Source organism: Sciurus carolinensis, chromosome 3 (genome assembly GCF_902686445.1).
Source record: "Sciurus carolinensis chromosome 3, mSciCar1.2, whole genome shotgun sequence".
Lineage (NCBI taxonomy): Eukaryota > Metazoa > Chordata > Mammalia > Rodentia > Sciuridae > Sciurus > Sciurus carolinensis.
In genome coordinates this window covers 11,677,229-11,703,507 of record NC_062215.1, presented here as the reverse complement: position 1 = coordinate 11,703,507, position 26,279 = coordinate 11,677,229, and the positions used below count along the sequence as shown (strand labels likewise).

The 26,279-nt window shown below is 50.5% G+C and overlaps 1 protein-coding gene across 1 annotated transcript in view; it reads right to left on the bottom strand.

Annotated features, from left to right (window-relative positions):
• Rgs9 (regulator of G protein signaling 9) overlaps window positions 1–26,279 on the bottom strand; it is a 70,044-nt gene that overhangs the window by 30,372 nt on the left and 13,393 nt on the right. Inside the window, exons 3-9 of the mRNA XM_047546231.1 lie at window positions 22,590–22,640; window positions 20,894–21,000; window positions 20,650–20,701; window positions 20,333–20,391; window positions 18,791–18,867; window positions 14,202–14,283; window positions 6,903–6,965 (exon numbers count right to left, since the gene is read on the bottom strand). Coding sequence (XP_047402187.1) covers window positions 6,903–6,965; window positions 14,202–14,283; window positions 18,791–18,867; window positions 20,333–20,391; window positions 20,650–20,701; window positions 20,894–21,000; window positions 22,590–22,640 — 491 coding nt within the window. The remainder of the gene's footprint in view (window positions 1–6,902; window positions 6,966–14,201; window positions 14,284–18,790; window positions 18,868–20,332; window positions 20,392–20,649; window positions 20,702–20,893; window positions 21,001–22,589; window positions 22,641–26,279) is intronic.

The window sequence follows — 26,279 nt, the reverse complement described above, 5'->3', positions numbered from 1 at the left end:
GACTTTAGCATGGTTGGAGGCCTAGAAAACCAAGAACTTTCTCTAAGCTTAATGGGATATCTTCCACTCAAAAAATCTGAAAACAGCCACATCAATGTTTATAGCAGCTCAGTTCACAATAGCTAAACTATGGAACCTACCAGATGTCCTTCAACAGATGAATGGATAAATGTGGTATTTATAAACAGTGGAATATTACTCAGTCATAAAGAAGAATGAAATGATGGCATTTGCAGGTAAATGGATGGAGCTGGAAAATGTCATGCTAAGCAAAATAAGCCAAACCCAAAAAACCAAAGGTCAAATGTTTTCTCTGATAAGTGAATGCTGATCCGTAATGGTGGGGGGTGGGTAGGGAAGAATGAAGGAACTTTGAATTGGGCAGAGGGGTTTGAAGGTGTGTAAGTGTAGGAAGGATAGTGGGATGAGACAGACTTATTACCCTATATACACGTATGATTACACTACTGGTATGACTCAGCACCATGTACAGTCAGAGGAATGAGAAGGTGTGCTCCATTTTGTACGATGTGTCAAAATGCACTCTACTGTCATGTATGACTAATTAGAACAAATTTAAAAATAAAAAATAAAAAAATTGAAAACAGTCCCCCAAATGATCTAAATATTTTAGCAACCGCACTTATCATATGCTTCCATTCTTTCTTCAATATAAGGCCCTACTTTAGAAGACATGAATTTCAGGTAGGAAAAGGGCCAGAATAAACTAGCTATCGAATCTGATATAATCAGATCCTTCTCTTAAGAGTCTTGCAGAAATGGATTACTCACAGGAGTATCTAATGATCTATGACCTCTGCTCAAAGGGCAGGCGGGACATTTGCATGACTACTAGCAAATGCTGCAAAGCAATTTGTACAACTGGGTGTTCTGCTATAGCTCAGGGGAGGGATGGTTTTTATACTGATGTTCAGCTGAGAAAAACAAAGGCTATCAGAGGTACTGGGGACTTCCTCAACATCTTCCGGTGGGCGACTGACTGGTTCAAACCCAGCTCTGCCCTTTGCAAAGCTGCGGAGTGATCTGTGAGAAACAGAATCATGGAGCCCGTGGACTCTCCAGCTGAGCCCGCTCTCTTCCCCGATTCCTTCTTTGCCCTGAAGCGGAGAATGTTGCAGAAGGAATGAGTGTCCCGTCATCTGACTTAAAATTAAAACAAAAAGAAGGCAGGAGCCCCAACCACACGATGACAAAAACACAGGAAACACTCTTTAATTAACACTAATGATAGTAAAGATCGATATCAGGCTGGCCACATGCTCCGCAGCCAGCGGCATAAACACCCTCCTCACAGAGCTGGATCCACCAGCTTCCCGGGCACGCACCTGGAGCTCAGGGCTCCGAGCAGACAGAGGCAGCGGGACAGAGCAGGTCGCCGTGCTCTTGCAAGCCTGAGCCACGTGCGCCCCTCTCCTCCTCCACCTCTCCTGGTCTTTTGGCCTCACGGATTTCTTTGCTTTGGGGGCCATTATCTCAGTCTTCAGTTTTCAGATTTTTTTTTTTTTTTTTTATCTTTTATCGACTTTATTTGCTTCTATTATCTCCTTAGGAATCTACTTTCGTGCTGTGGTTTGCTCTGTTTTCTGGTTTCCAGAACTACCAGCTGTCTTCTGGGAACCAGACTCTCTCTTACAGCTTGAATAACCCTTATGCCAGAGCCTGGGGGCCAGCAGGGTTTCAGATTTCAAATTTTTTCAGATATTGGAATAGTTGCAGGTATATAATGAGCTATCTTGGGGATGGGACCCAAGTCTAAACACAAAATCCATTTGTGTCTTATGTACATCTTGTACACTAGCCTGAAGGCAATTTTACACAATATATTTAATAATGTTGTGCAGAAGCCGGGTACACAGGCGCATGCCTGTAATCCCAGTGGTTTGGGAGGCTGAGGCAGGAGGATCGTGAGTTCAAAGCCAGCCTCAGCAACTCAATGAGACCCTGTCTCTAAATAAAATGCAAAAGGGACTGGGGATGTGGTTCAATGATTCAATGCCCCTGGGTACAAAAACAATAAGTAATACTTTTGTGCAGAAACAAAGTTTTATGATATGAACTTTTCTATTTGAGTCATTGAGTTGGTGGCTTCAGATTTAGGAGCATTTCAGATTTTTGGTGAGGGATGCTCAACCTGTAACAGGCTTCGGTTGAACCTGAGGCTGCAGCGCCTCCATTTTAGACTGTCCATGTGAACCTTAGCTTCTATTTCTAGCTTCAAAAATAGCTGTCGGTGGGGTCAGCTTCCTACAGGTTGGCACACAGGTATCTCTACCCTGGGGGAGAGGTCCTGGGACCATACGGGGAACTGGACTTTTCTAAAAGATGGAGAGACAATGTTATCTGTGAGATGAGGAATGGCTCGGGAAAGAGTTCTGGGGTCAAAGATTAAAATTCTGGTTCTAACACGTATTGGCTCTGTCACCTCGGATGAGTTATTTAGCATCTGAGAGCCTCTGATTTCTCATTTGTAGGAGGAAGAGGGAAGAAAAAAGGGAATTCAGTGAGATAATATGCACAGGTGACTGGCAAATTGCAAAGACTCAACCCGCAGGGGCTATTAATGAGGGTTCACATACTGCTGCCAATCACGCACATGTATGGTGTGAGCCTCATTATAAGGTGAACACAGGAAGCTCAGGCGATGGTTGGGACATTCTTATATTAAAAAGATTATCATTGTTTATCTGGAATTCAAATTTAACTGGGAAACCTCTGTTTTTATTTGTTAAATCTCGTAAGCCTACTCTCACTATTACTTAGTCAAAGGTCATAAGAAACATTATTTTAAAGTGAAGTTATTAAAAACGCACCCACCCACACCCAATTCTATGCAATTCAAAGAAAACCACCTCGTGATGTAATAGGAAGATGCAAACATTTTTCCACCTGGAATTTCACACCAAACCCCTCCTTTCTCAGAAGATGCCCCCTGCCCCCGCGGCGAGGCCCCTGCTTTACTCCTCGGGGAAGTGATACACTTTGCCACACTGAGAATCCACTCTGCTGGAGGAATCTTGGCGTGCCCTGCATTCCTGGAATTCTAACAACTTGTTATTTTTCACTTGTGGAGTTTCCCAAATAGGGACACATCTAGACGTGTTTACACAGCTCTGTGGTCACAGCCAGGATGGAGGTTGTGACAACTGACACAGGGCAAGAGCGGGTCAGGGCCATGCCTGAGAGGCCCTGAGGCCCCTGTCAGATAGGAGCCAGGGAGCCCAGGGGAAGGACAAGCAAGGAACTTGGGAAGAAGCAGCCAGGCAGACATCTTCAAGAACCAAGGGCAAGATGGGAAGAACCTGAGGAAGGACAGCAGAGAGAGGCACAGAAGCTACACACAGGGAAATCCAGAAAAGGAAGTCGTTAAGTAAAGCAGAGGAAAATGGAGGGACAGTTGTTCCAGAAGTGAGGATCCCATCCTGCAAGGTACTTCCTGATCAGGTGGAGACAGAACTACTCACAATTTGTAGGGCTCAGTGCAAAATGAAAACGCACGTCCCTCCTCCAGAAAAACAGAATGAGGAACTTTAAGACAGTGACAGACATTGAATCATGCAAGGCCCTTCTGCATGGGGCCTTGGATGATGGATGGTACAGGTCACTGCCTGTGGAGTAGCGATGGTTGCAAGACTTAGGCCTGAGCTGGAAAAATTTGAAAGATCTAAATTGAAATCCTGGCTGGGCCACCTTGGGCAAAGGGCTAAACCTCTCTGTTTCAAGTTTTGTCATATGGAAAATGAAGCTGGCATTACCTCCCTTAATGGACTTAACGAAATCTAGCCAAGCTTGCAAAAGTCATACGATGGGCATTAGGAAGCAGCAGGTAGGATATGGATGGGGAGGGTTTGCATGCAGGTTTCACGGTTTCCGAGCTGCGTCCTTGGACGAGTTCTCTTCTCCAACAGGGATGCTCCCGCGTTCTTTTCCTCCGAGGGTGGACAGAAGCCTTCCTCAAACCAGCAAGCCATCAGCAAACATCGGTCATCAGAGTTGCTCTTTTTCCAATACTTACGGTCACAAAAGGGGCCACAAGAAGAAAGCAGTTTGTCCCCTACTGGTGCGAGCGCTTGGGGGCTTTGCCCGCTGACGGCTCTGGACGGAAGGCTCTGCAGTATTTAGTATTTCTTCCCGATACTCCAAGACCCCTGTGCACGCCTGTGTAACCCCCGCTGTGCTCAGCAGCTGGTTAGTAGACCAGGCAGAGAGGCTGAAACCGTTGTGTATTTCCCTCCCTTCCTCCAATCAGAGTGGAGGTGTGAGGAGGTGTAAGGACAGAAGAGGAAACTGGGTAAGTGCAGCCTCCCAAATGGGGTCAAAGGTCGACAGGGTCCCATCCATCATCTCCTTCATAACACGGCGCCGGTTCTGGTAATCATGGCTACTGTTTGTGAAGCCTGTCGATGACCTTTCTGGACACTTCATGTAAATGATCCTGCCCAGGCCTCTGAGGAAGGAACTAGGGTTGTCCCCATGTTATAGGTGAGGAAACTGAGACTTGGAATAGCTCCCGAGCTGGCCCAGGAGCACACAGGCAGGGCGGGGAAGAGCTGGCTCCTTCCAACTCACCTGATCTTCAGCACTCAGTGCTACCCCGCATGGCTAGGTGACAGCGGTAACCCTGTCACAGCAACCTTCCTGGGGCGGAGGGTGGGGAGGAGGGGCCAGCCCTGGGCACGTCACTGCCCACAGCCAGGTCAGTGCCTGGCCTCCACTCAGGATTAGCACCATGGGGCCAAATCCCCTCTGAAATAAGGGGAAGTGAGGAGTTGTGCACCCCATTGCCTTAACTGAGGGGAGGCCCGTGACCAGGTCCTCCCAGGGCTGGGCAGCCTTGCCAGCCAGAGGCCATCAGCCCGAGGGAGTGGCTCACGGGGGCCCTGGACACCTGCCAGCCTCGCTGCCTCCTTCTCAAGCTTGAAGGGGGGCTGCCTCTGTTTTAGGACGAGGGGTCTCTCTTCATTACTTTGCTCCTTCTCAGAAGCCACCTTTCTCCTCTAAAGAGCTCAGGCGCCATCACAAAACACAAAACCTCGGCCCTCCAAGAGCTGGTGGGGACTCTGCCCTCTCAGCCACCCTCTCCTCTCAGGGCAGGTAAACAGGGGGCATGGGACACTCGGAGGTGGGCCTGCTGCCGGCACCAGCCCCAGGCCCTGCACAGCTGGGTCTGACGGACAGGCTGGTGAGGGAGGCGGAGGGGCCGGCTGGCGGGAGAAGTGGGTGCTCGTTCTTCTCACTACTCCACAGCAGCCCAGAGCACAGACCCGAGAAGGAGAGCTGGAGGGAGAGAGAGGGAGAGAGGAGTGAGCGGCAGGGGAGGCTGTGAGCCCACCCTCCGCGCTCTGGCTCTGGGCTCCAGGCACCGCCAGCAGCTAGCAGGAAATGGATCCGAGAGCCACGGCTCCCTCCCTCCTGCCTGGCCTGGGAGGCTGAGGACGCCCCCTCAGGGGGTGCAGATGGCCCCTGAGCCCTGATCCTCAGGAGTCGCCCGACCGCAGCTCCCAGGGTGGAGCAGCTGGGCCCCTCAGGTGCCCTCCCCGCCGCCACCCACCCACGGCTGGGCCTGTCACAGACACGTGCCGTCCCCACCCATGTCGGAGCCTCCGCCCTCCCCCTCCTCCACAGGAAGAGGTTTCCAGAGCAGCCTCGTATCCACACAGAAAAGGCAAAGCCTCCGCCCGTTCTGCATTTCACTGGGTGATTCTGTTTCCGTGGCAACCGAGCCGACAAGGCCCCAGCAGCGAGCTGCTATCTCACGAGGGGAACCGGCAAGGCTGCCGTGGGAACGGCCAGCTGGAGGAAGGCTGGCAGGGCCACAGGGGTATCAGAGAAGGGTCACTGGGACTTGCGGACCGGGGTCCTAAGACTCCCCTGGTGACACTCTCCTGCAGCTGCCCCGCCACCTGCCCTTCCGCTTCTTGCCTTGCTCCTCTCCCAGCACCTCCCGCCAGGCCGGCCCTGTGCTCGGAGGCACAAGCCTGCCATGGCGCTGCCCTTGCTGCCCAGGGACAGCCTGGACAGAAAGCCACGAAGCCGTCCAAGACAGGTTTAAACGGGTTTGGGCTGGCTTGCGGCGGTCACTGGCTCCCGCCTGGGCCATCCTGACTCCCTCCCCAGGTGCCCTGGGCTGTGTCTAGAGGCAGTGTTAGTTGTCAGGACCGGGGATTGGGGTGCGGTAGAGGGATGGAGGTGCTGGAATCCCGTTCTCAGAGGCTGGAGATGCTGCTAAACATCCCCCACTGTACAGAACTCCCCCAAGGAATTATCTGGCCCAAAACGTCAACGGTGACATCCTTTCAACAGGACACAATTATGCTTCTTTCAATTAAAAAAAAAAATTATAGGAAATTGGCCGTCCATTATGTCAGAAACGGTCTTTTTAAAAAGGTGAGATCCTCTGGAAGATTCCCCACTAGGATAGGAAAGAAATTGTGACATTCTAGTCCCGGTCATGTGGACCTTAAGGTTTAAATCCACAAGGGATTTAAGGGGTTTGAGCCAGGGATCTATAGATTTCTTGGGGTCACCAAACAGAAAGTGTGTGTGGAAAATGTCTGTCTGTGCCTCTTCGGGCAGGGTTGTTCATGATTCTCAGCAGATTTTCAAAGGGGAAAGTAACTCACAAAAGATGGAAAACCAGTCATCTAGTTGCCACCTGCTCTGACCCATACTCTGCACCCTCTCCTCTCTCCAAGTGTCACCTCCATTTACCCAGGACCCTGGCCACACCTCCCCTCTCCCTGGACCCTGGTGCCCCAGAGACATGGGTCTCAAAGGGAAGATGGCACTGCCCCAACAGGTAGGAACGGACGTGTGGACACCTGCCCTGCCTCAGAACCTGGCCTCGGCCCACCCACGATGCAGCAGACGCGTACCTGGTTTACCTTGACTTCATTCGGATTGGTCACGCGGTCCAGGCCATAGTCCAGCACGTTGTTCATTCCCGGCTGAATGGAATAAAAACAAGGAAAGCATCACTACAGGAAGTCCCCCATTCCTAATTAAGTTAGGGTCTTGACCACGCTGCCAACTCTGAGGCTGAGCTGAGGGGGGCTTGTGGCAAAGTGCAGGGGAGACACGTGGGTGTGTGAAGCCTTCGGGTGGCCAGAGAGCCTCTTCTGCCACCTCAGCACCCCCAGAGCCCAAGGGAGAAGAAGGAAGGACGGATGGGCCAGTGGGTGGGCGGACGAATGGGTCAACAGAAGAAGGGGTGTGTGGGTGGATGGACAGGTAGACAGACGGATGGCATCTCCAGCACCATAGTGGAACGAATGGGTAGATGGATGGATAGGTAACAATCCTTGGTCGATAGGTAACGATCAAGCCCAGTCAGAGTTCGCAGCGATCAATACGCGGGACTCCTGGCTGCTTCCACACTCTACTTTCCGTCTCGGGCAGGGAAGAGCAGTAACGCAGCCCTGCTTTACGAGGGTCCCGGCTTCAGTCAGGCACCTCTGGGTTCCGATCCTAGTTCTGCTGCTTCCCAGCTGTGCCAAAGATCTTGGAACCCACTTCTCTCTGCACTCACTGATCCATCTGAGACGGAGGGGATGCCTCCTACCTGGAAGGTTCTCAGGAGGATTTAACAAGGTGGGATGTGACGCTGTCAGCAAAGGGCTACTGTCACTGAGCTAGGGACTGTGTTCATTTTAAGATCCTGTATGTAAAGATGTGGCCCAAAGCTGGATCTGCCATCCTTGCCAGCTCCTTTTTCCACCAGGTAACCCAACTCCGCAGCCTGTCTCACTTGGCCTCTCTCAACTCCTTGAGGTCAGCAATCCAGGTCTTCGCTTCTATGCAGGTTTGGGGCCAGGCACCCACAAAGTACTCAGCACATGTTATCAACCAGGCTGCCTACACTGAAGGAGAGGGTTGGGAAGCCACTGAGCTTTTCCTCCATCAGATTCAGCCTCCTCTGAGATCAAGAACACTCTTAGCTTGGGGTAGGGTTGCCAGGTTAAAACCTAGGATGCCCAGTTAATTTCAAGCAAACAGCAAATGATTGAAGTCCCCTTCTTTTTATACTTATTGTATATCTATGCTGAAAACAGCAAATAGATTTTCCAAGAAATACGTTTTGATGTAAAATATATTTTATATAAAAATTATGTGCTATTTATCTGAAATTCAAATTTAATCATACACCCTGTGATTAATTGGCTAAATCTGGCGGTCCAGCCTAGCAGGCTACCATGGAGGCAAATGCTGGGCCAACAGCCTAGGCAAAAGAGAGAGAGAGAGAGAGAGACAGAGACAGAGACAGGAAACGGTGGGGAGGAGGGCAGGGAAGGGAACCCTGGGGACCTCCATCCACAACAATCACAAGGCCCTTCCTCTGTGCTGGACGCTGTGTCCAGCCCTGAGGAGCCGGGGAATGGACGTGAGATCCCTGGTTTGGGGGCATCTGCAGAGGTCCTGGGGATAGAAGCCACACAGTAATTAATCACCCAAAAAACAAATTGCAGTTGTGACAAGTGGCCCGAAGGGACAATACAGAGGCATAAAGCGGCCCTCACTATGGGGAAGGGGAGAGGGGAGCGTGGCCATCAGAACACCTTGAAATGGGTCTAAGAATCGCCCCCTTCATCTGCCGTGGGGGTGCCTCGAGGGCCTGGGTGGGGCAGCCAGTCAGACCTGCCACCACCTCCGGACTTTCTTACGCCACCAGCCCATCCAGGTCCAGTCCCCTCAGCTTCCCTCGCCAGTTCCACCAGACATCCAGACGCTTTCCTCTGGCCGTCCTGCCGCCCCAGCTCCTGCCCCTTCTTAGCCTCTCCTGGGCAGCAGCCTCCTTTGTCTCACTTGTTCCTGCGGGTGGTCCCACCCAGCACCTTGCTTTCAAACGCCCCCGGGGGCTGCCTTTCTGCCTTTGCTGGTGTGGGAGACGCTGAGCCTCGTTCATTTGCTCGCTCCGTTCACTCATCCGTTCACTCGCTCACTCACTCGTTCTTCAGGGAGCCGTCTTTGGTCCGCCGTGATGGTCACCAGAGCTGCTGATGCAGCTTCAGGGAGAGTGAGTGACGATACGTCAGAGCTGACTCTCAGTGTCAAGAAATAAGGGCAACCCATAAGCCCCTGCAGTATGTCGCCTGCAGACAAGGAGGCACACAGATGCCTTCCGCCCGGGTGCCACGTGCAGAGGTCCCTGGAGACGTGTGAGCCTCCCCGGCTTTAACCTGTGAACACCGGGGTTTGCCACCCCAGCTACATCCCTTGGGCATGAACAAAAGAGGCAATTTGCTAAGTGCCTGGGGACCAAGTTCGGGGAGGGACTTTTGCATTTGCAGCAACTGCTTCTGAGCATCCGAGTTGAAGTGTGCTGCTTGGTGACCCTCCACCATGTCACTCTTGGCCCTTCTCCGGTATTCCTCTCCTTCACTGGTCATCGCTCTCTTTCCTAAAGCATTTTGATGCATGGGAGAGAAAAGCCAAATTATTTACATAAACAAAATAAAACACGGGATGAAACTGGAAAAGGGAGAGAGTTTTAGGTTCAAGGGTTAGAGAAGTCTGCTGCAAGCTCATCTTGCCTTGAACGTCACTCCCACGGAGAGGTGTTCCCTAACCCCGATCTGCTGCAGGGTCCCTGCCTCCCACGAGCTGCCGGGGCGTTCTGTACATTACTCACTCATTTATATAATAGTTTTAGTCTTTGTCTCTCCGCCAGACTGTAATAAGTTCCTCGAGGTCATGGGCCATGTCTCTTCTGGCTCACAATCCAAATATCCCCATCGCCTAATAAGCACCTGGCATAGACTGGACGTTCACAAAGTACGTGTTGATTTTTCGAAGATAAGGACCTGAGTATATGGAGCGTTCCATACTGTTTTTATAGTACAACGTGATCTGTCAGATCATGTTTGTAGGTCACTGAATGGCCTTTGAAAATGTCATGTGAGTGGCTTCATAATGTTCCATCACCATCGTGATGTTGGAAATGCCTCGATTTATTTTGCATTCCCCCTCATGGGTATTCAGCCCAACCTCATTGGGAAACGGAGGGCAGACAGCCCCTTTTCTAGCAGGCAAGTGTCTGGGCATGTGGTTGAAACAAGGGTCAGTTCACCTGAAACTCACACAGGTGGCCACTTGATGTAGGGCCTGCACCCCCAGAAAGAAGCCTCGGTCCACAAACCAGTCCTGAGTGACGAACTAGCCTCAAGACACACGGGCGGCATGGCAAAGATATCCGGGGAGGCCCTCCAAATGACTGGTTGCAAGAACATTTTCTCTCTGTGTGCATTTAGAACTCTACCTGCATTTCATCGTGTTCATCTCTATCCTTCACTCCATCCGAGTGAAAAACAAAAGAGGAACATCATTTTCCTTTACGCGAGGAGGCTGACTCATGGGTGACGTTTGGGCTCTGAACAGGAATTGGGATCAGACTCAACTACCATCTCCCAGGTCTGACGGTGGCCTCTGCCAACAATGCCATTCCTGATGGAGCATCCACAGACCTTCCTCCCCCTTCCCTTAACTCAATCACCGCTTGCTGTGCCTCCTTGGCTCTTGGGTCTCCTCTCTAGAAGAAGGCTACCCACCCGTGTGACAGCGACTAGGAGTTTGAGGTCCTTGAGTGGATAGAGAAGGGCACAGACAGTAGCAGCCTGCGGGGCTTTGCCATCCCACAGACATGGATTCACATCCCAGTCCTGAGCAGACTGAACGAAGCCTTGACTTCTTCATCTGAGTAATGGGGTGATGATACTCCCGCTCCACAGCATGGTGGCCAGTTGTGAAGGAGACCACCTGTGCCGACAGCTGCATGCGTGTACACAGCAGGTGCTCAATGGCTTTGCTGTTGTCTGCCCAGCACCTCACTCCTTCCCTGTCACAGAGGTGGGACCCAGTGAGGGTTCCACAGATTCATGAACGAGTGGCCGCGTCACACTCTTCAACAGGTGGCTATGGTCGGTCTGCAGAAAGCCTGCTCAACATCCTCGGAGCCAGATGCTTAGTCTGCTGTGGCTGGCTTTTGTCCCACTGAACTGATGCTTGTTTGGGTCTCCTGGAGACAGTCTTGACAGACTCTAGGATCCCCGGCTCCCTGGGCTTGTCAGACAGATTGCTCTGCTCTGGACTGAGATGCTCCTCAGACTAAAACTGTCTACTCCACGCAAGCCATTGAGGAGGTGGAGCCGAGGAGGGCAGGCCCGAGGCACTGCGGCCACATCTTTGACGACTGGCCCAGTTTCAGCCCCAGGCAGCGGCACTGAGGGAGATCAGATGTGAAGAGTAGTTTTGCAACCGGGGTGTTTTAGGACTGCTCCAAGTACCTCAGAGTCACACTCCAAACTTGGTCCGTCGAAGAGAAACCAGGCGTGGTTAGTGTGGTAGTGTGGTAGTGCACACCTGTAATCCCAGCAGCTTGGGAGGTTGAGGCAAGAGGATCACAAGTTCAAAGCCAGCCATACCAATTGAGCAAGGCTGTAAGCAACTTAGTGAAACCCCGTCTCCAAATAAAATCCAAAAAAAAAAATAGGGCTGGGGATGTGGCTCAGTGGTTAAGCACTTCTGGATCCCAACCTTGGTACCAATAATAAGAAGAAGAAGGAGGAGGAGGAGGAGGAAGAGGAGGAGGAAGAGGAGGAGGAGGAGGAAGAGGAGGAGGAGGAGGAAGAGGAGGAGGAGGAGGAGGAGGAGGAGGAGGAGGAGGAGGAGGAGGAGGAGGAGGAGGAGGAGGAAGAAGAGGAGGAGGAGGAGGAGGAAGAAGAAGAAGAAGAAGAAGAAGAAGAGAAGAAAAGAAAAGAAGCAGGCAAATGGATGAAACTGGAGAATATCATGCTAAGTGAGATAAGCCAATCTCAAAAAACCAAAGGAAGAATGATTTCTCTGATAAGCGGATGAGGACATATAATGGGGGGTGGGAGGAGTTAGCGTTAGGGTTAGGGTTAGGTTTAGGGTTAGGGTTAAGGAGTGGGGCAAGAATGGAGGAAGGAAGGACTGTATAGAGGGAAAAGAGGGGTGGGAGGGGTGGGGGGGAAGGGAAAAAATAACAGAATGAATCAAACAACATTACCTATGTGAATTTATGATTACACAAATGGTATGCCTTGACTCCATGTACAAACAGAGAAACAACATGTATCCCATTTGTTTACAATAAAAAAAAAAGAAAAGAAGAAGAGGAAGAGGAAGAAGGAAGGGGAAGAAGAAGAAGAAGAAGAGGAGGAGGAGGAAGAAAAGAAGAAGAAGAAGAACAAGAAACGGGGCACATGTGAACCCCGGGCATTATGCTTCTTGGAGCAGCAGAAACTCAGGCAGCATTCCCATGACCAAGGAGGTTACAAAACACCAAAATGCATACAAATAGCATGTGACATTGTCATGAGAGGCAAAGGGGCATCCGGACCAAGAGGGAGGATCCGCTGACAGCTGTGTGGGTTCCAAGCCTCTGGCACTCATGAGCTGCGTAGCTATGGGAAAATTAGCAACCCCCCTGAGCCTCAGCCCGTTTCTCAGTAGAATGGGAAAGAAAGCTGCCTTCCACACACGGCGGCAAGGATTAAAGCAGAGAGTGAATGCACAACACTTAGCACAGCACCCAGCTCGGATCAGATCAGGGCTGATGATGACATCAATGACAATGACAACTGTGGTGAGGGTGGTGGTGGAGAAAGAGGGGGAACCGAGGAAGGTAAGTGGGGACAGTCGGCAAGGTGGTAGAAGTGGGGGAGGGGTGGGGGTGGTTATATAGACATGCCACATATTTATGTCATATTTATGTTCTTCTGGGTCATGCTGCAAAGAACCACTCAGCTCAGCCATTTGCCTGATGGAGGTTGAGGGCTTACTCCAGGAGAATTGGTGAGAAACTACGTGATCTATTATTCACTTGGTTTCCCATAGACTTTTTGGATGCAGACACAGGGGAGGAGAGGGATCCTGGACAGATTACATGCACTGCCAGGCTGTCGCTTTGCAAGAAATATAGACATTAGCAATCTTACATCATGGAGTCACTGCATGTACAACAGAAATCATTCTCCACCCTGCAAGGAGCAGGGCTCCCTCCTCCAGGTGCCGCTGGACATGGGGACACCTTAGCAAGCTAAGGCACATCTGCCATTGCAGTTCCTACAACAATCGCACTCCTAAGCCACCCGTGAGGAGGCATGTCCTTGGTGTCTTGGTCTCCAGAACCCTGTGCTCACCCAGTCCCCAGGGGCCTGTGCCAGCCATCTGCAAACTGGTTCTCTAGAGAAGGTCCCCAAAACAAAGCAAAACCATACCAGCTGCCGCGGGATAAACCCCAGGAACTTAAGTTCAGCAACACAACAGCCAAACCCACACCCCTACAGACGGAGCACCTTAAAGGAAAGAGGTTTTAAATGTAGAAAAAAAATTTAAGCAAAACATCTAAAATATGATGATGTTGATGTTAAAAAAAAAAAAATCCATAACCTTTGGCACCATGCCTGACCCAAGTCACTTTGCAATTCTAAAATCTCCTGATACCCAGCGGCAGGCCAGGAAACCGACAGGGGAGGAGGGAGAACATCTGTTCTGAGCTCTTGACTTTCCAGAATCCCTTTCACATTTCCCACCCAGAAGGAGCACCTGAGCTTGACCCAGGAGGGCACGAGGCACCAGAACTAACCCCAGCAGGTGACAGTCAGGCTGCTCTTTCTGCCTGGGGGGTGAGGCTACCATTTCCCAGTTACAGGAGTTATGGACAGTTTGTTTCTGTGGGTCGCTGGAAGTCCCAAGCCAAGAAAGCAAAGTGCTCCAGCAAGGACAGACTTAGCACACCCTGACTGCTTCTCTTGTCCCATCTCAGCTGCTGGGGCCTGGATCTAAGGCAGGAGGAGAGGGAGCTGAGACACCCAGGATGGTGTTGGCTGTGCAGTTTCCAGTCTCGGAGAATTTTAGATTTCTGCTTTGGGACCTAGGTTCTAAGTTTCTCTTCTCCTACTCCTTCTCCAGGGTATGGTACCCTAAACAAAAAAAGAAAATTCCCCAGCCCTCGCAAGAGACACATTCATTCAAGTCCCTTGCTACCTACCACCCCGCCCCCCCGACAGAGGCCATGTCTTCTTCGAGCCAGGTGGCACCTGGAGGCTCACCCAACTCTAAGCAGCTCCTCCTGGCGACCCAATTCCCAACCCAGGGTAGGGAGGAGCATGATGAGGGCAGAGAGAGGGTGAGGCCCCTGGCAGGAGACGGGGAACGGTACTCACCGGGCACCGGTGCACCAGCCAGTAGGCCTTCTCCTGGCAATCCAGCGCATACCTGTCTGCCTTGTTCCTTTCCTTTCCAGCCCTGGAAAACCAGAAGCCAAGTTTAAGGCCAGTAATACTTTACATCTTATAGTCCGTGATGTCCCATGTACTTGATGTCCTGGTCTGCTGACCTGATTTGTGCAAATAAGTCACATGTGCCACAATGACGATAAACATAGCAAACACTAATCTCACACTCGGGCATTCGAACCACTTTTACACGTACGAACTCGTTTGATTCTGGTTGATACTCTCAGTGACTTTTTCTGGCTTCATAATGCAAGGAACTGAAGGAAAGAAGAGTCGAACAGCCAACCAGGACCAGCCCGTCAGCACGTAACCGAAGTGGGACTTGAACCCAGAGTCAGGCCCGGGTCCAGCTCTCCCCGACGGCACTGGCCTGGAATCAGATGGACCTTGTTGCCATAACCAGCCCTAGAATCAAACGGACTTCACACGAGCATCTGGGCCGCCAGGGACCCCCTGCATCTTACAGGGTCCCTGCTTTGGTAAAGAATATGGTCACCATCTGGACAAGCTGGCAGCAACCAGGGGAAAGGCTGGCCTGGAAGAGTCCTCTTTCCTCCCGACTGATCTGTTCTTTTTGATCACTCAGAAGAACTCAGGCTTTTCCTGAACTCAGCTTGGGATTGGGAAAGGCTAGTCATTTCCCTCTTCCCTCTCAGTCCCCTCCTTTCCCATGGCGGATAGGTAGCACGGCTGGGCTTTCCTCCGTCAGTCAGGAGCAAAGGAGCTCTCGTTAGCGCCGGGGGCCCTACCCGCTCCCATTTCCGCGGTGAGCTATGCTCACATCCATTACTGCTTGTTTTCCAGGCGATGTGAGATGACGCATGTGCCCTCTCCACGTCGGAGCCTGCAGATTTATTTCCCTGTGAATGTGCTGTGCGCAACACAATAGCATCCAGAGATCCAGATGGGTGAGCAGCGCCATTCCAGCGGGCTGTTTTGCCAACCTCTTCTGGAAATTAAATATAAACAGTGTCTCCCCCACTTCCCCTTGACAACCTAACTAGATTTTCTACCAGGTTAACTAGCTCCTGTCCTTGGGAGGATGGCCCCAAACAGCCAGCGGCACTATGGGGTTTCTGTGATGCTGGACGGTTCTAGAAACAGTCTCTGACTTACACTCATGGTCCTTTCTGGCTTTGCTCATCTGCTTTTCTGTGATTGATATTAATGGAGGAGAGTGGAGATAGATGGAGTCCAAGGGAGGCAGCAAACTAGGAATGATTTCAGTTGGTCACATTAGGATTTTTCTTTAGCAACAGCATTTTGCCTCATCATTCATTCACTCGTACATGTATTTGTTGATCTACCACCATGTACCCAGCTCTGGGAGAATGCTGTTGAGCCAGAGTCTCAGCTTTTGAGTAGCTTTTGGTCTAAAGATTACACAAAGGGTAAAGAAACAGATACAGGGTTGCAAACTACATGATATACTACAAGGAAACATTTGGGTAATACAGTGTAGAATCAGGGTGGTCTCTGTGGTGATTTTTAAATATGTGTACAATTTTTGATACTCCTTTCAAAGACAAAAGCATCTACATCCCTTCCCCATGAAGCCAGGTGGGTTTTGCAATGGCTCTGACCAACATAGTGTGTCAGGTAGGCATGGTGCTGTATAATAGCTGAGGCTGGACCACAAAAGATGAGACAGCCACCACCCTCCTCACTGGACTGGAAGCTCTGGAAGCTTCCACCACCTGTAAGCAATCCACTGCTCCAACACTGCCATGCTGTGAGTAGCTCAGATGACCACACAGAGACCAGAGGCTATGGAACGAGAGCAGGGAACGACAGCTGGAAACGACAGCTAGACCCCAATTCTGGCCATTTGACCGAAGAGGAGTCACCCAGTAATGTCCTTCCTGAATTCCTGACCTATGGGAATCACAAAGACAATAAAATAAATGTTGCAGTTTTGAGCTGCTTGGTTTAGCATGAGCTGAGTAACTGCTAATCAGAAAAACCTCTTTGAGGAAGAGACATTTGAAGTGAGAGTTCTCTGGCAGCTTAAGGGAAAGGTCAAATGACATGATCCCATCTGGGTTTCAAGAATGAGAACAAGGCTGGGGGTGTAGCTCAGTGGACAGAGCACTTGCCTAGAGTGTGTGAGGCCCAGGTTGCTTCTCCAGCACCAAAAGAGGTGCTGGGGGGAGGGGCAGATCCAAGAGACCAAGAGAAGGGAGACTATAGCCGTGGTCCAGCTGATGGTGAGTTTTGTCCTACTAGGGTAGGGGCAGTGGAGGCAGACAGGAGTCATTCAGCTCAAGGAATTCTTCTAGAGGAGGCAACTGGACAGAAAAGTGGACATTAGGCATTTTCTGGAAGGAGTGGGGTGGATGAAGGTTCCTCATACAGAAGTGGGTAACATGAGAGGAAGCAGTTTGGCAAGTGAGAGGAAGACACATTCAAATACGGACGACTTGGGTTTGAGGATTGGCAAGAATGAATTCTTGACTAGGCAGCTGGACGCTGGGTCTGGAACTCGGAAGAGAGGGCTCAGCCTACATCACAAAGTGACCACCTCGCATGCCAACCTACACAGACCACACAGTTCTAAGGTGAGACCCTAAATCTGAAGTCAGAAGCAGACTTGGAGTTAAGCCATGAGGAGTGGGGGAAAGCCAGCCTCCGGGGAGAAGAGCCTCCTTCCACGGTACCTAGAAATGAAGGATGCAGAGAATGATGAATGCTGGAATCTGGGTGTGCAGAGCTTTATCCAGGGCCTGCAGGGTGGCTGGAGGTGCTACTGAGAATAACCCCAAGCCACGAGGGCACCTCCAGCTCCCTGGAAGGCTTACATCAGGGCTGGTGGTCCTCGGGGTAGCTGGGACTGTCTTGCTCAAAGCTGAGAGGTGCAGGAAGGTATGCAGGGGCTGGAGGGACAGAAGCCACTCCGAGGGCAGAGCTGGTGCACTGGATGGAATTAAGTCCTACTAGCTCAGATTCTACCACTGCATGACCTCCCCAAGAGCCTTAGCCAGCTCCTCATAACCTCTGTAAGCTCAGTTTCCCCACCTGTAGGGGTGAGGGGGGACAATTAATATTCTGTGCCTTCCCCCACGCCAGCGTAAGATGAGGCAACAACCAAGACCTCACCAAAGTCTTGAAAACAAATATTAGTGGTGACAGATTAGAAAGCTGTTCCTACGTTGTTTTATCTCAGATGCACCCAGGTTGAGACATGTTTGTGTCTAAACAGTGACAGCTCTCTGGTGAAGGCCCCTGGGGCCAACAAAGCCATTCTACCATAAGGCTGCGTACTTTTTCCTGGATTGGCTCTCTCATGCGACAATGCTAATGGTCATTCCAATTCCTAGGCTTCATCATAAAATCAGGTCTCTACCACGCAGTCAAGCACTGGATAAGTCTAGACTTCCCAGGACCCAGACCTACGGGGCTGAGTGAGCCTGGGCCAACAGACTCACACATTTTGACAATCATGAGTTCAGGTCACCAGATATTCCTTGGCCCTCCCTCTTCTCAGGACTGTATGTCCCCACTCACTGGCCCCTGAATCTGAGCAGTTTTGCTCACTGAAAGGTGAGCGCCAGTGACAGGTGTCACTTTGATCTGCACAGGCTCTCCCTTCCCTACTCCAGCAACGCACAGGCCCAGAGGGCGCTGCCCCTTCCGAGTGGGTCCTGCACCGAGGGAGGGCATGTCAAGACCCCAGCTGAGCCACGGTGGACATGAACAGAAACGAACCTGCGGGCTCCAGCCTCTGAAGAGTTGGGGCTGTTTGTTATAATAGTCTAAGCCCGTCCTGATGAAAACGCCCCTCCACCACTCACTGTGCCCAGCATGTCCACCTGGCTGTCCCTGACAAGGCAGAGCCCTCCAGGGAACTTTCAGCTCTGATTCTTAGGTGGACAAGAGGCACATGGGAGCCCGTACCAGGGCTGCCATTTAACAATGCTCATCGCTGTTCCGAGGCCTGGGCTGCTGCGTGGAATTCAGCTCTGCACCCTGCAGCCAACCACGCTCCAGCAAGTCCAGACCTTCGAGGGGCCCAGGGATAGTTCTAGCTTGCAAACCTGATTACGTCCCATCTCCTGCTTAAAGTCCCCCTCCAGCGCCCGGTGGCCCTCAGTGCAAAGCCTGCTCACCACCCGCTCCTGCTAACATCTCCAGTGTCTCGCCAACCTCCGCCCTCTCCACACCTTACCCTCTGCTCCTGCCACAGGAACTGCCTCCAGCCTCCAGTTCTGTCTTCCTCCCACCCACCTGTGCTCTCCGGTCCCCATCATCATCCTCTGCCTGGACACAGTGTCTGCAGCTATGGGGTGGAACGCCATTTCTGCAGCTCGCTCTGCAAACTCCCGCCCGTGGCCTTCATGGGGACAGCAGTTTCACAACCTCCCATCTGCCGGGCCCACCAGGCTGCTACCTTTTACTCCCTATGCTTAGCCCAGCGTTCAGCACTTAAATGCCCAATAGAGGTTTATTTTCATGAAAGGAAACACAGAAGCGAGGAGGGCAGAGAGACGCCTGGAGGTCAGATGCGAACTTCCTCTCACCTGTACTGTTCTTTGGCCTGCATAATGACAAAGTCCCACTTGTAGTTGATTTTTTTGTTCAAGAAATTGTAATTTTCCTAGAGAAGGAAAAGAAAATGAGAACAGTGAGCCCGTGCAACAGGGCAAACATCCCCAAACCAAGGAGGATAGCACCGGGCTCCCTGGGACCGCAGGCCAGCTGTCAGGCTCATTCCAGGGGATTCGCAAAAGCTTCCACAACAGGCCTTGCTGTTCTCAGTTGGGTTGGGTTTTGTTTAAACTAAACATGACCCAAGAATGAATCAGACATTATTACCCTGTGTACATATATAACTATACGATCCGTGGGATTCTGCACCACGTACAAGAAGAAGAATGAGAAATTATGCTCCATTGTATACGATGTATCAAAGTGCATTGTACTCTCATGTATAAATAACTTAAACAAATAAAAAATTTTTAAAAATAAATGTGATCCAAATCTGTTAGAAAGAAACCTGGGGAAGGGGAAGAATATGGAGACTCAATATTTCACAATGGAATATCAAAAAAATCCACAAAGATAAGCCCTAGCATTGATATGATGTTGACCATTTAAAATATATATATATGTTAAATATATATACTTATATTTATATTTAAATATATATTTTAAATATATATATTTATATATATATATAATTATGTATTATATTTACATATTATATATATAATATATATTATATATATTATATATATATATAATTTCTAAAGAATTATAACAGGAAGATTGTTGCCCTATGCCAGAAGTGTTAGCCTTTTAAAGACTAGGGTGTGTTCTGGGGGAAATCTGACTCACCCAACCTAAAAGAAAAGTCTACACTACTGTTTTCACATCATAAACTCGGATCCAAATGTTCTAATCAAGGGCTGTCCATTATATATAATTAATTAAGTCATATTGTCTCAGGATAAGCAAAATGAAGGGGGTAGTCCCCATGTGCCCAGTGGCCACTCAGTCAAGGGCCTGAATTATAGCAGAAGAAACTGAAGTTCCATATGGGAAGACTTCACTTCATTGAGCTGCTTCTAAACAAATAAATGGATGGATGAATTGGATGAATGGGTGGGAGGGTGGGAAGGTGAATGGTGGGTGTATAGGTAGATAAATGGATGGGTGAGTAGATGGATGGGTGGATGGATGGTGGGATGGGTGGATGAAAGGATGGGTGGATGGATGAATGAATGGATGGATGGAGAGGGGGGGATGGATGAATGGATGGGTGGGGAATGGAGGTGGGTGGATGAATGAATAGGTATGGGTAGATAGATGAACGGATGGGTGAGTATATAGATGGGTGGATGGGTGATGGGATGGGTGGATGAATGGATGGGTGGGTAGAAAGATGATTGGATGGGCAGGCAAGTAGATGGGTGGATGGGGGGATGGATGGATGGATTAATGGATGGATCGTGAGGGTACAGATGGATGTAGTAATGTGAGGAAGAGGAGGAAAAAGCTTAGTACTGTATTCCACTCAATTATAACGAGCTCTACTTGAGTAGAGTTCTATATTTCTGTACCTTTTCATATTCTTCTAAAATTCCTTTCTTCTTGATATTTCTCTTGGCTAGATAGATGGCTAGAAAAGAAAACAATGACATTTTCCATCACCACCATATTTCAAAACTCCCTTGGCAGCCTCCTCTGTGTGAGGCTGCGGTGTTCAGAGTGCTGGAGAGGACATTCAGCCGACCCAGTCCCTGCCCCCGGGGGACACTCCCAGTACAGATGTGAGCTCACTGAAAGTCGTGATAACGACAAATGTCACAGAATGCTGCAAGTAAATAAGCAGCGTGTCAAGGACACCCCAAGGCAAAGGTGGGGGTGAAGTGTTTACCATAATCTGTGTCTTCAGCCGGCCACTGCTGTGTGGGCCAGAAATACGGCGTCTACCAAAAAAAAAAAGAAGCAGGGAAACCACACTTCACCACTGGGTACAAACAAAACCACCTTATCCCCCTAACCCTAACCCTAACCCTCCGCCACTTCTACATTCCTGACTGTGAGGACATGAGGCCAACCAAGTATCTTTTCAAATAAGTTCAGTCCCATGAACACCCAATGTCAAGGCCAAATCTCACCTGAAATCTGTAAAGACTGCTGTCAGGCTTGAGAATGAGATTCTTGGGGTCTTGCAGAGGGTAAATGTAGCCATACTTGACAATGAAGTTCCCCAAGTTCTGTGCCTCTGGAGAGAAGCCATTCAGATGCAATGTCACAAGCAGGGCTTAACGGCAGAGCTCATTGTCCCACCCCCTCACGGCACCCCAAATTCCAGGAGAGAGCCCTGTCCTCACAGAGCTGCATCTGAGGAGTGGGACAGTGGTTCCTGAACTTGACTCTGGACAAGCACCGGCTGGGGAACATGCCAAGAGGATCCCCAGGTCCTGTCCGCAGGACAACTCAGTAAGTCTGGCTGGGAAGAACTGAACCTGGGTGTTAAGAGGTACCAGGTGGCCTGCTTCAGGGGACTTGGGGACGATGGTTGAGCCCTGGAGAAGCATCTCTAGGTTCCTTGGATCTAGAAAAAGCCACGTGAGTGGTTATAAATGTCTCTGCTTGACCAACAGACACTTCCTCAATCAAAGAGAAGAGGGGGAGGGGAGCACATTCACTGTCAAGAGCAACTCACCTGCATCCCAGGTCCAGATCCTTCCACTTCTACCCGCCTCATTTTAATTCCCACCCCACTTCAGTTGTTTTGGAGGCAAAAGTTTGTTTCTGGGTTGACATCAATCAAACGAACGCTTTCCTGACTCTTTCTCAGAAACACCAATAGAAGCAGGTAGCTTTTTGTCCTCCCGAGGGGAATGTATCCCTCCAGCCTCCAGGACCGCCCTGCCCAGGACCCCAACCTGCATCCCATATTATCCTTCGAGACTTGGGATGACTTCCTCTCCAGCCCTCACTCTGCAAGTCCCACTCCCTCCCACATACCAGACCCTGAGTTTTCATTCCTTCTTTTATCAACAGCCTTTTTTCTAGGGTGAAATCTGGTCCCCAGATTCTTTCAGCTCCAATCCACCCTTCGAATTACTCCCCAAAATCCCAACTTGAGTATACTTATCAGATACACTGCCAGGCTCAAAAGCTGCCCATGGCTTCCTCTCCCTTATCTTCAGGTAACTCGGAATCTGCAAACTTGCTAAGTGAACTCCCACCCTGTCACCACCCTCCAGAGCAAGCTAATGTCACCACTCCCGAGTCCCACTCAACACCCCTCCATTTCCTGGTTGTTCTGTTCCTCCACCATTGCTGCTGCTAGGCTCCCCTTCCAGGAAGATCCTCTTAGCTCTCCTCCAATTCATCAGCATCACTTCTTTCCAGACCAGGGGCATGTAGCACCTGCTCTGGGAAGCCTTTCTAGATCTTCCCAGCTTCCCACTATTTACATATCTTGTATGTAAGAACTATTTTGTCCCTAAATTATCATTTTGCTTCTGGTTATTTTATGCATGGAAGTGATGTCTCTCCAATTTTACAAGGGATAGAACCCACAGGTGCTTACCCACTGAGCCACATCCCTGCCCCTTTTCATTTTTTATTTTGAGACAGGGTCTCTCTAAGTTGCTTAGGGCCTCACTAAATTGCTGAGGTTGACTCTGAACTTGAGATCATCCTGTCTCAGTCTCCCAAGCTGCTGGGATTACAGGCGTGTGCTACCATGTCCAGCTAAGGTGTATGTTTCTTAAGAGACGGGCAAAGCCTCCATTTCATTTCCCCCGCGGTGCAGTGGGCACGCAGTCTGCCACAACTGAGGGCAAGACGAACCCTCACCCAGGCTGGAGATCCAGAGGCGTTGGATGATCCACTGTAGAACATCGCCTCCTGCAAAGCAGAGAAGTATCCGGTCATTGTCACAGCCTCCTGACCCATCCTTGGAAGGCCATGGCGGCCTCTTCTGTGAGGTTGCCTGACCAGTCCCTTTTGGCTCAGCTGTGATGGTCCCCCACCCCACTTGCACGTCCAGTCCAACTCTGAAACCTGCAGTCCAGGGCTATCACAATCCGACTGCTGCAGATCTGCAGCCTCACCTGCCCTTCGCACACTCACGGTTAACCTCTGTCGTTGTACTTATCTTTTACCTTAAAAAACCTGGGCACGGCCCTCCATTCGTCAACCAGACAGCAAACAGACTGAGACTGAACGCTGGAAAAGCAAAATGGACCCCAGGTCAGCTGTTGGAGGGGCCCTGGATGGAGCCTGGACACAAGGAAGTAAAACAGAACCAAAGATGGGAAGAGAAGGGGGGCCGAAGTCACAGCTGGCTCTTCCACCCCACAAGGTGGAGGAGGCAGAAAACTCTCAATTTCCACCCAACATTTGGGTTATCAGGGAGGTGCTTTATCAGGGTGGGAGAGGGGAACCTCTTTCAGCGACAGGTTGATTTGTGTCTTTGGTCCACAGTACGAGGCCTCCATTCGTACTCTTGCTGCAGACCCTACGGGCTGGCATGGGGAAAACGCAGCGCGAGGACTCGCAAGAGGAAGTGTAAGAGGCCGGCAGGGGCGAGAGGAGCCAGGAGGGGACGTGCCCCCAAGGGCTCAGACTTATCTATGGCCGAGGCAGGCTGGTTCCACCCTCAGGACCCACGGAAGCTCTAAGCCTGGTCCTCAGTGTGGGCTCTCTGGCCCCACAAGCTGAGAATGCTCCCCGTGGGGAAGGGAGCTCACTCCGAGGTCCTCTCTCAAACACCAAAGGCCACGTTTTCCGACCGACTCCTTTGCTTTCCAAAGGCCATGCAGGGTCCCCGCCTGCATGGGAACCAGCACAAAACACACCAAAGAAGAGGGCCAGAGCTGGAGACACCACTGCTTGCCTCCTTGTGGCTGGACAGTCATAAGTGACGCTTCTCTCCTCCGAGGCAGGGGAGAGACATTTCTGGAGCCTTCCAGGGAGGCCCATGTGGTCCACTCACTTACTTCCTGGGCTCATCTCCAGATAACACAGCCCTCACTGTGGCTGGGTGCACACAACCTGTATCTCTTCCCTTTACGTCCCCAACCTGGGTCACCAATGTCCAGCCATTTTCTCGATCAGTGCCCACAAACTGCCACTACAGCATTCAGTACGTCCCCTGCTGTGACTCTGAGCTTTGATTCACCCCTGGTTGACTGTTTACTAGCAAAAAGTCTTCATCTAAAATCCTACTTAAAATCCTAGGCTGGACATGTCGCTGTTCCCCTGAAGCCTCTGTTTTAAGGCTACATGGTGATGTGCAGCCAGAGAGGCAGACGGGGCCAACGTCAGACTGATCAGCTCTCTCCACCAAGAGCCTAGGCTTCTCATCCTCTTCACTGCTTCCCAAAATAGACCCAATGAGATTATGGCACCACCAGCCTCCGACTGATCACACTGCTGCTAGCGCCTTTGCTCCAGGAAGCCCCAGGTCAGCTCTACCCAGGAAGCTGGATGGCCATTTGCTGCCATTGGCGCTACTATATAGCAGGACTAGGACTCCTTCCTGCATTCCGTTTCCACATGTTGGAATTTACCCCGCAGGAGGAACACGGGAAAACACGACAGGGTGGGTGACTGCCTAACACAATTCAGGAAACCAAGCGTGCCCACGTGTAAGGAAGGGAAGACCTACTGACACCTACGGTGGATAAAAGGGACTTTGGAGTCCAAGAGCCAGACCCGAATCCAAGCTCACTCATGAACAAACTTAGTGACGTAGGGACCAGTTACTGACATGTTTTGTGTCTCCATGGTCCCATGCAGAAGGGAACTTTATTGCAAGTGCTAACAGACACGGCGCAGGAAAGTGCCAGAGCTGGGCCCACCCACCAAGTATCCGCCACTTGCTGGGCCCTCGCACAGCACTGTCTCATTTCATTCTCAGACAAGGTTGGTTACTACTGCTTTCGAACAAGATAACAAACTAGGGCTACAGGGCTGGCAGGGCACTTGAAGGATCTAACCTCTGGGGGCCTGACTCTGTGTCAGGGTCCTTTGCAAAAGCTCTGTGATGGGCTGACAGATCTGGCTCCATGAGAATGTTATAGGGAAATGACTGAACAGACTCCATTTTGCTCTGAGACTCCATGTTATGTAGGAAATAAGCTTCTCCCATGGGAACACCCCACCTCTGTCCCCACCATCAGTTACTTAGCATGACATGTTTAGCAATACAAAATGACAATTCTTTTGAGAACAAAAATTGTTCTCTTTTGATTCCTATTGCTCCTAAACAATGTACCGTGTGAACAGTGATTGTGTGGACGTTAGTAACCATTCTTTTAGTTTGTACCTAGGTAAGGGTCATTTTGACCCACTTCCACTTCTGTCGATGATCTCAGGATGTTAGTTTGTAATTTCAAATCATAGCAACAGACACTTATGATTGATGTGATTTTTTGGTATAAGAACCCCTACAACTCTATGGTTGGGGCTGTTCTCCCAATAGCCATTTTGGGGGGGCATTGTGTGAGACAGTCAGCCGGCCAGCTTAATAAAGACTCTCAAATTTGGACTCCTCAGTGGTGATTGGTCTGTTCTTAAGTTGTGCCCCATAACAGGAGGACCAGGATCGATGGACACATGGATAAAGCTTTCTTAACCATGGCCTTGCTAAGCATTGAGAGTACCCGGATGAGCAAGACAAGATGCCTCTCCTTGAAGTACCCTCACCCCCAGTTCAGAATTAATAAATTCAAGCCAGATATTGTTCATGACAACCGGAAGCAGGGAGAGGCTAGGGTCAGGGAGAGGCTAAGAACAACAGCCACTGCTGCCCCTTTAATGATGGGGAAGAGCAGAGATGCCCTGGAAAGCATGCCCATTGGTCTCTGCTCTTTGGATGCCCAGAGCTGCTCTGGTTCCCACTTTCCCACCTATTTCCTCTTCTCCCCGAGCTGCCCTGGGGTATTCCAATCACTTCCCCTTTCCCCCCAACAAGCCAGGTTTCCATCTTCTGTTGCTTGCACCAAGAAAACCTGAATGACACAGGCTGGCGGGGGCACCCCTCTTCCAAGCCATCTGAAAGGAGAGACGAGAGTGGGCACTTGAGTGAAACATGCACAACCAGGTGGCAGGTGGAGCCAGGGCTCACATTGAGCACGGCAGGGTGGCAAGTCCCGGGTTTGTGCTTCCTCGGGCATCAAGCCTTAGTGTGACACCTACTCATCTCTGCAAAGCCAAGGTCATCAAGCACAGGGAACAGAGTAGCCGAAAGGCACTATTCTACTGGTCCAGGCCTCCCTCCTGCCCAGATCCTCCAATGCAATATCCTGCAACGCTCCGCAGGCCCTGGAACTCACATACAGAGGGGACAGCGGCTCCATCCCTGTGGGACACTTCAGAAGGTCCGAGTATGAATTAGAAGGTAGGGAAGGGTGAGCAAGACAGAAGTCATTGTTTTTTTCTGCCAAATGGCACTTTTTTGTTCCTGCTGATTTCATTAAAATAAAACCAACAGCTAGCAAACACAAAACTGATGTGAAGCTTTCTGCAATGACCTCCTGG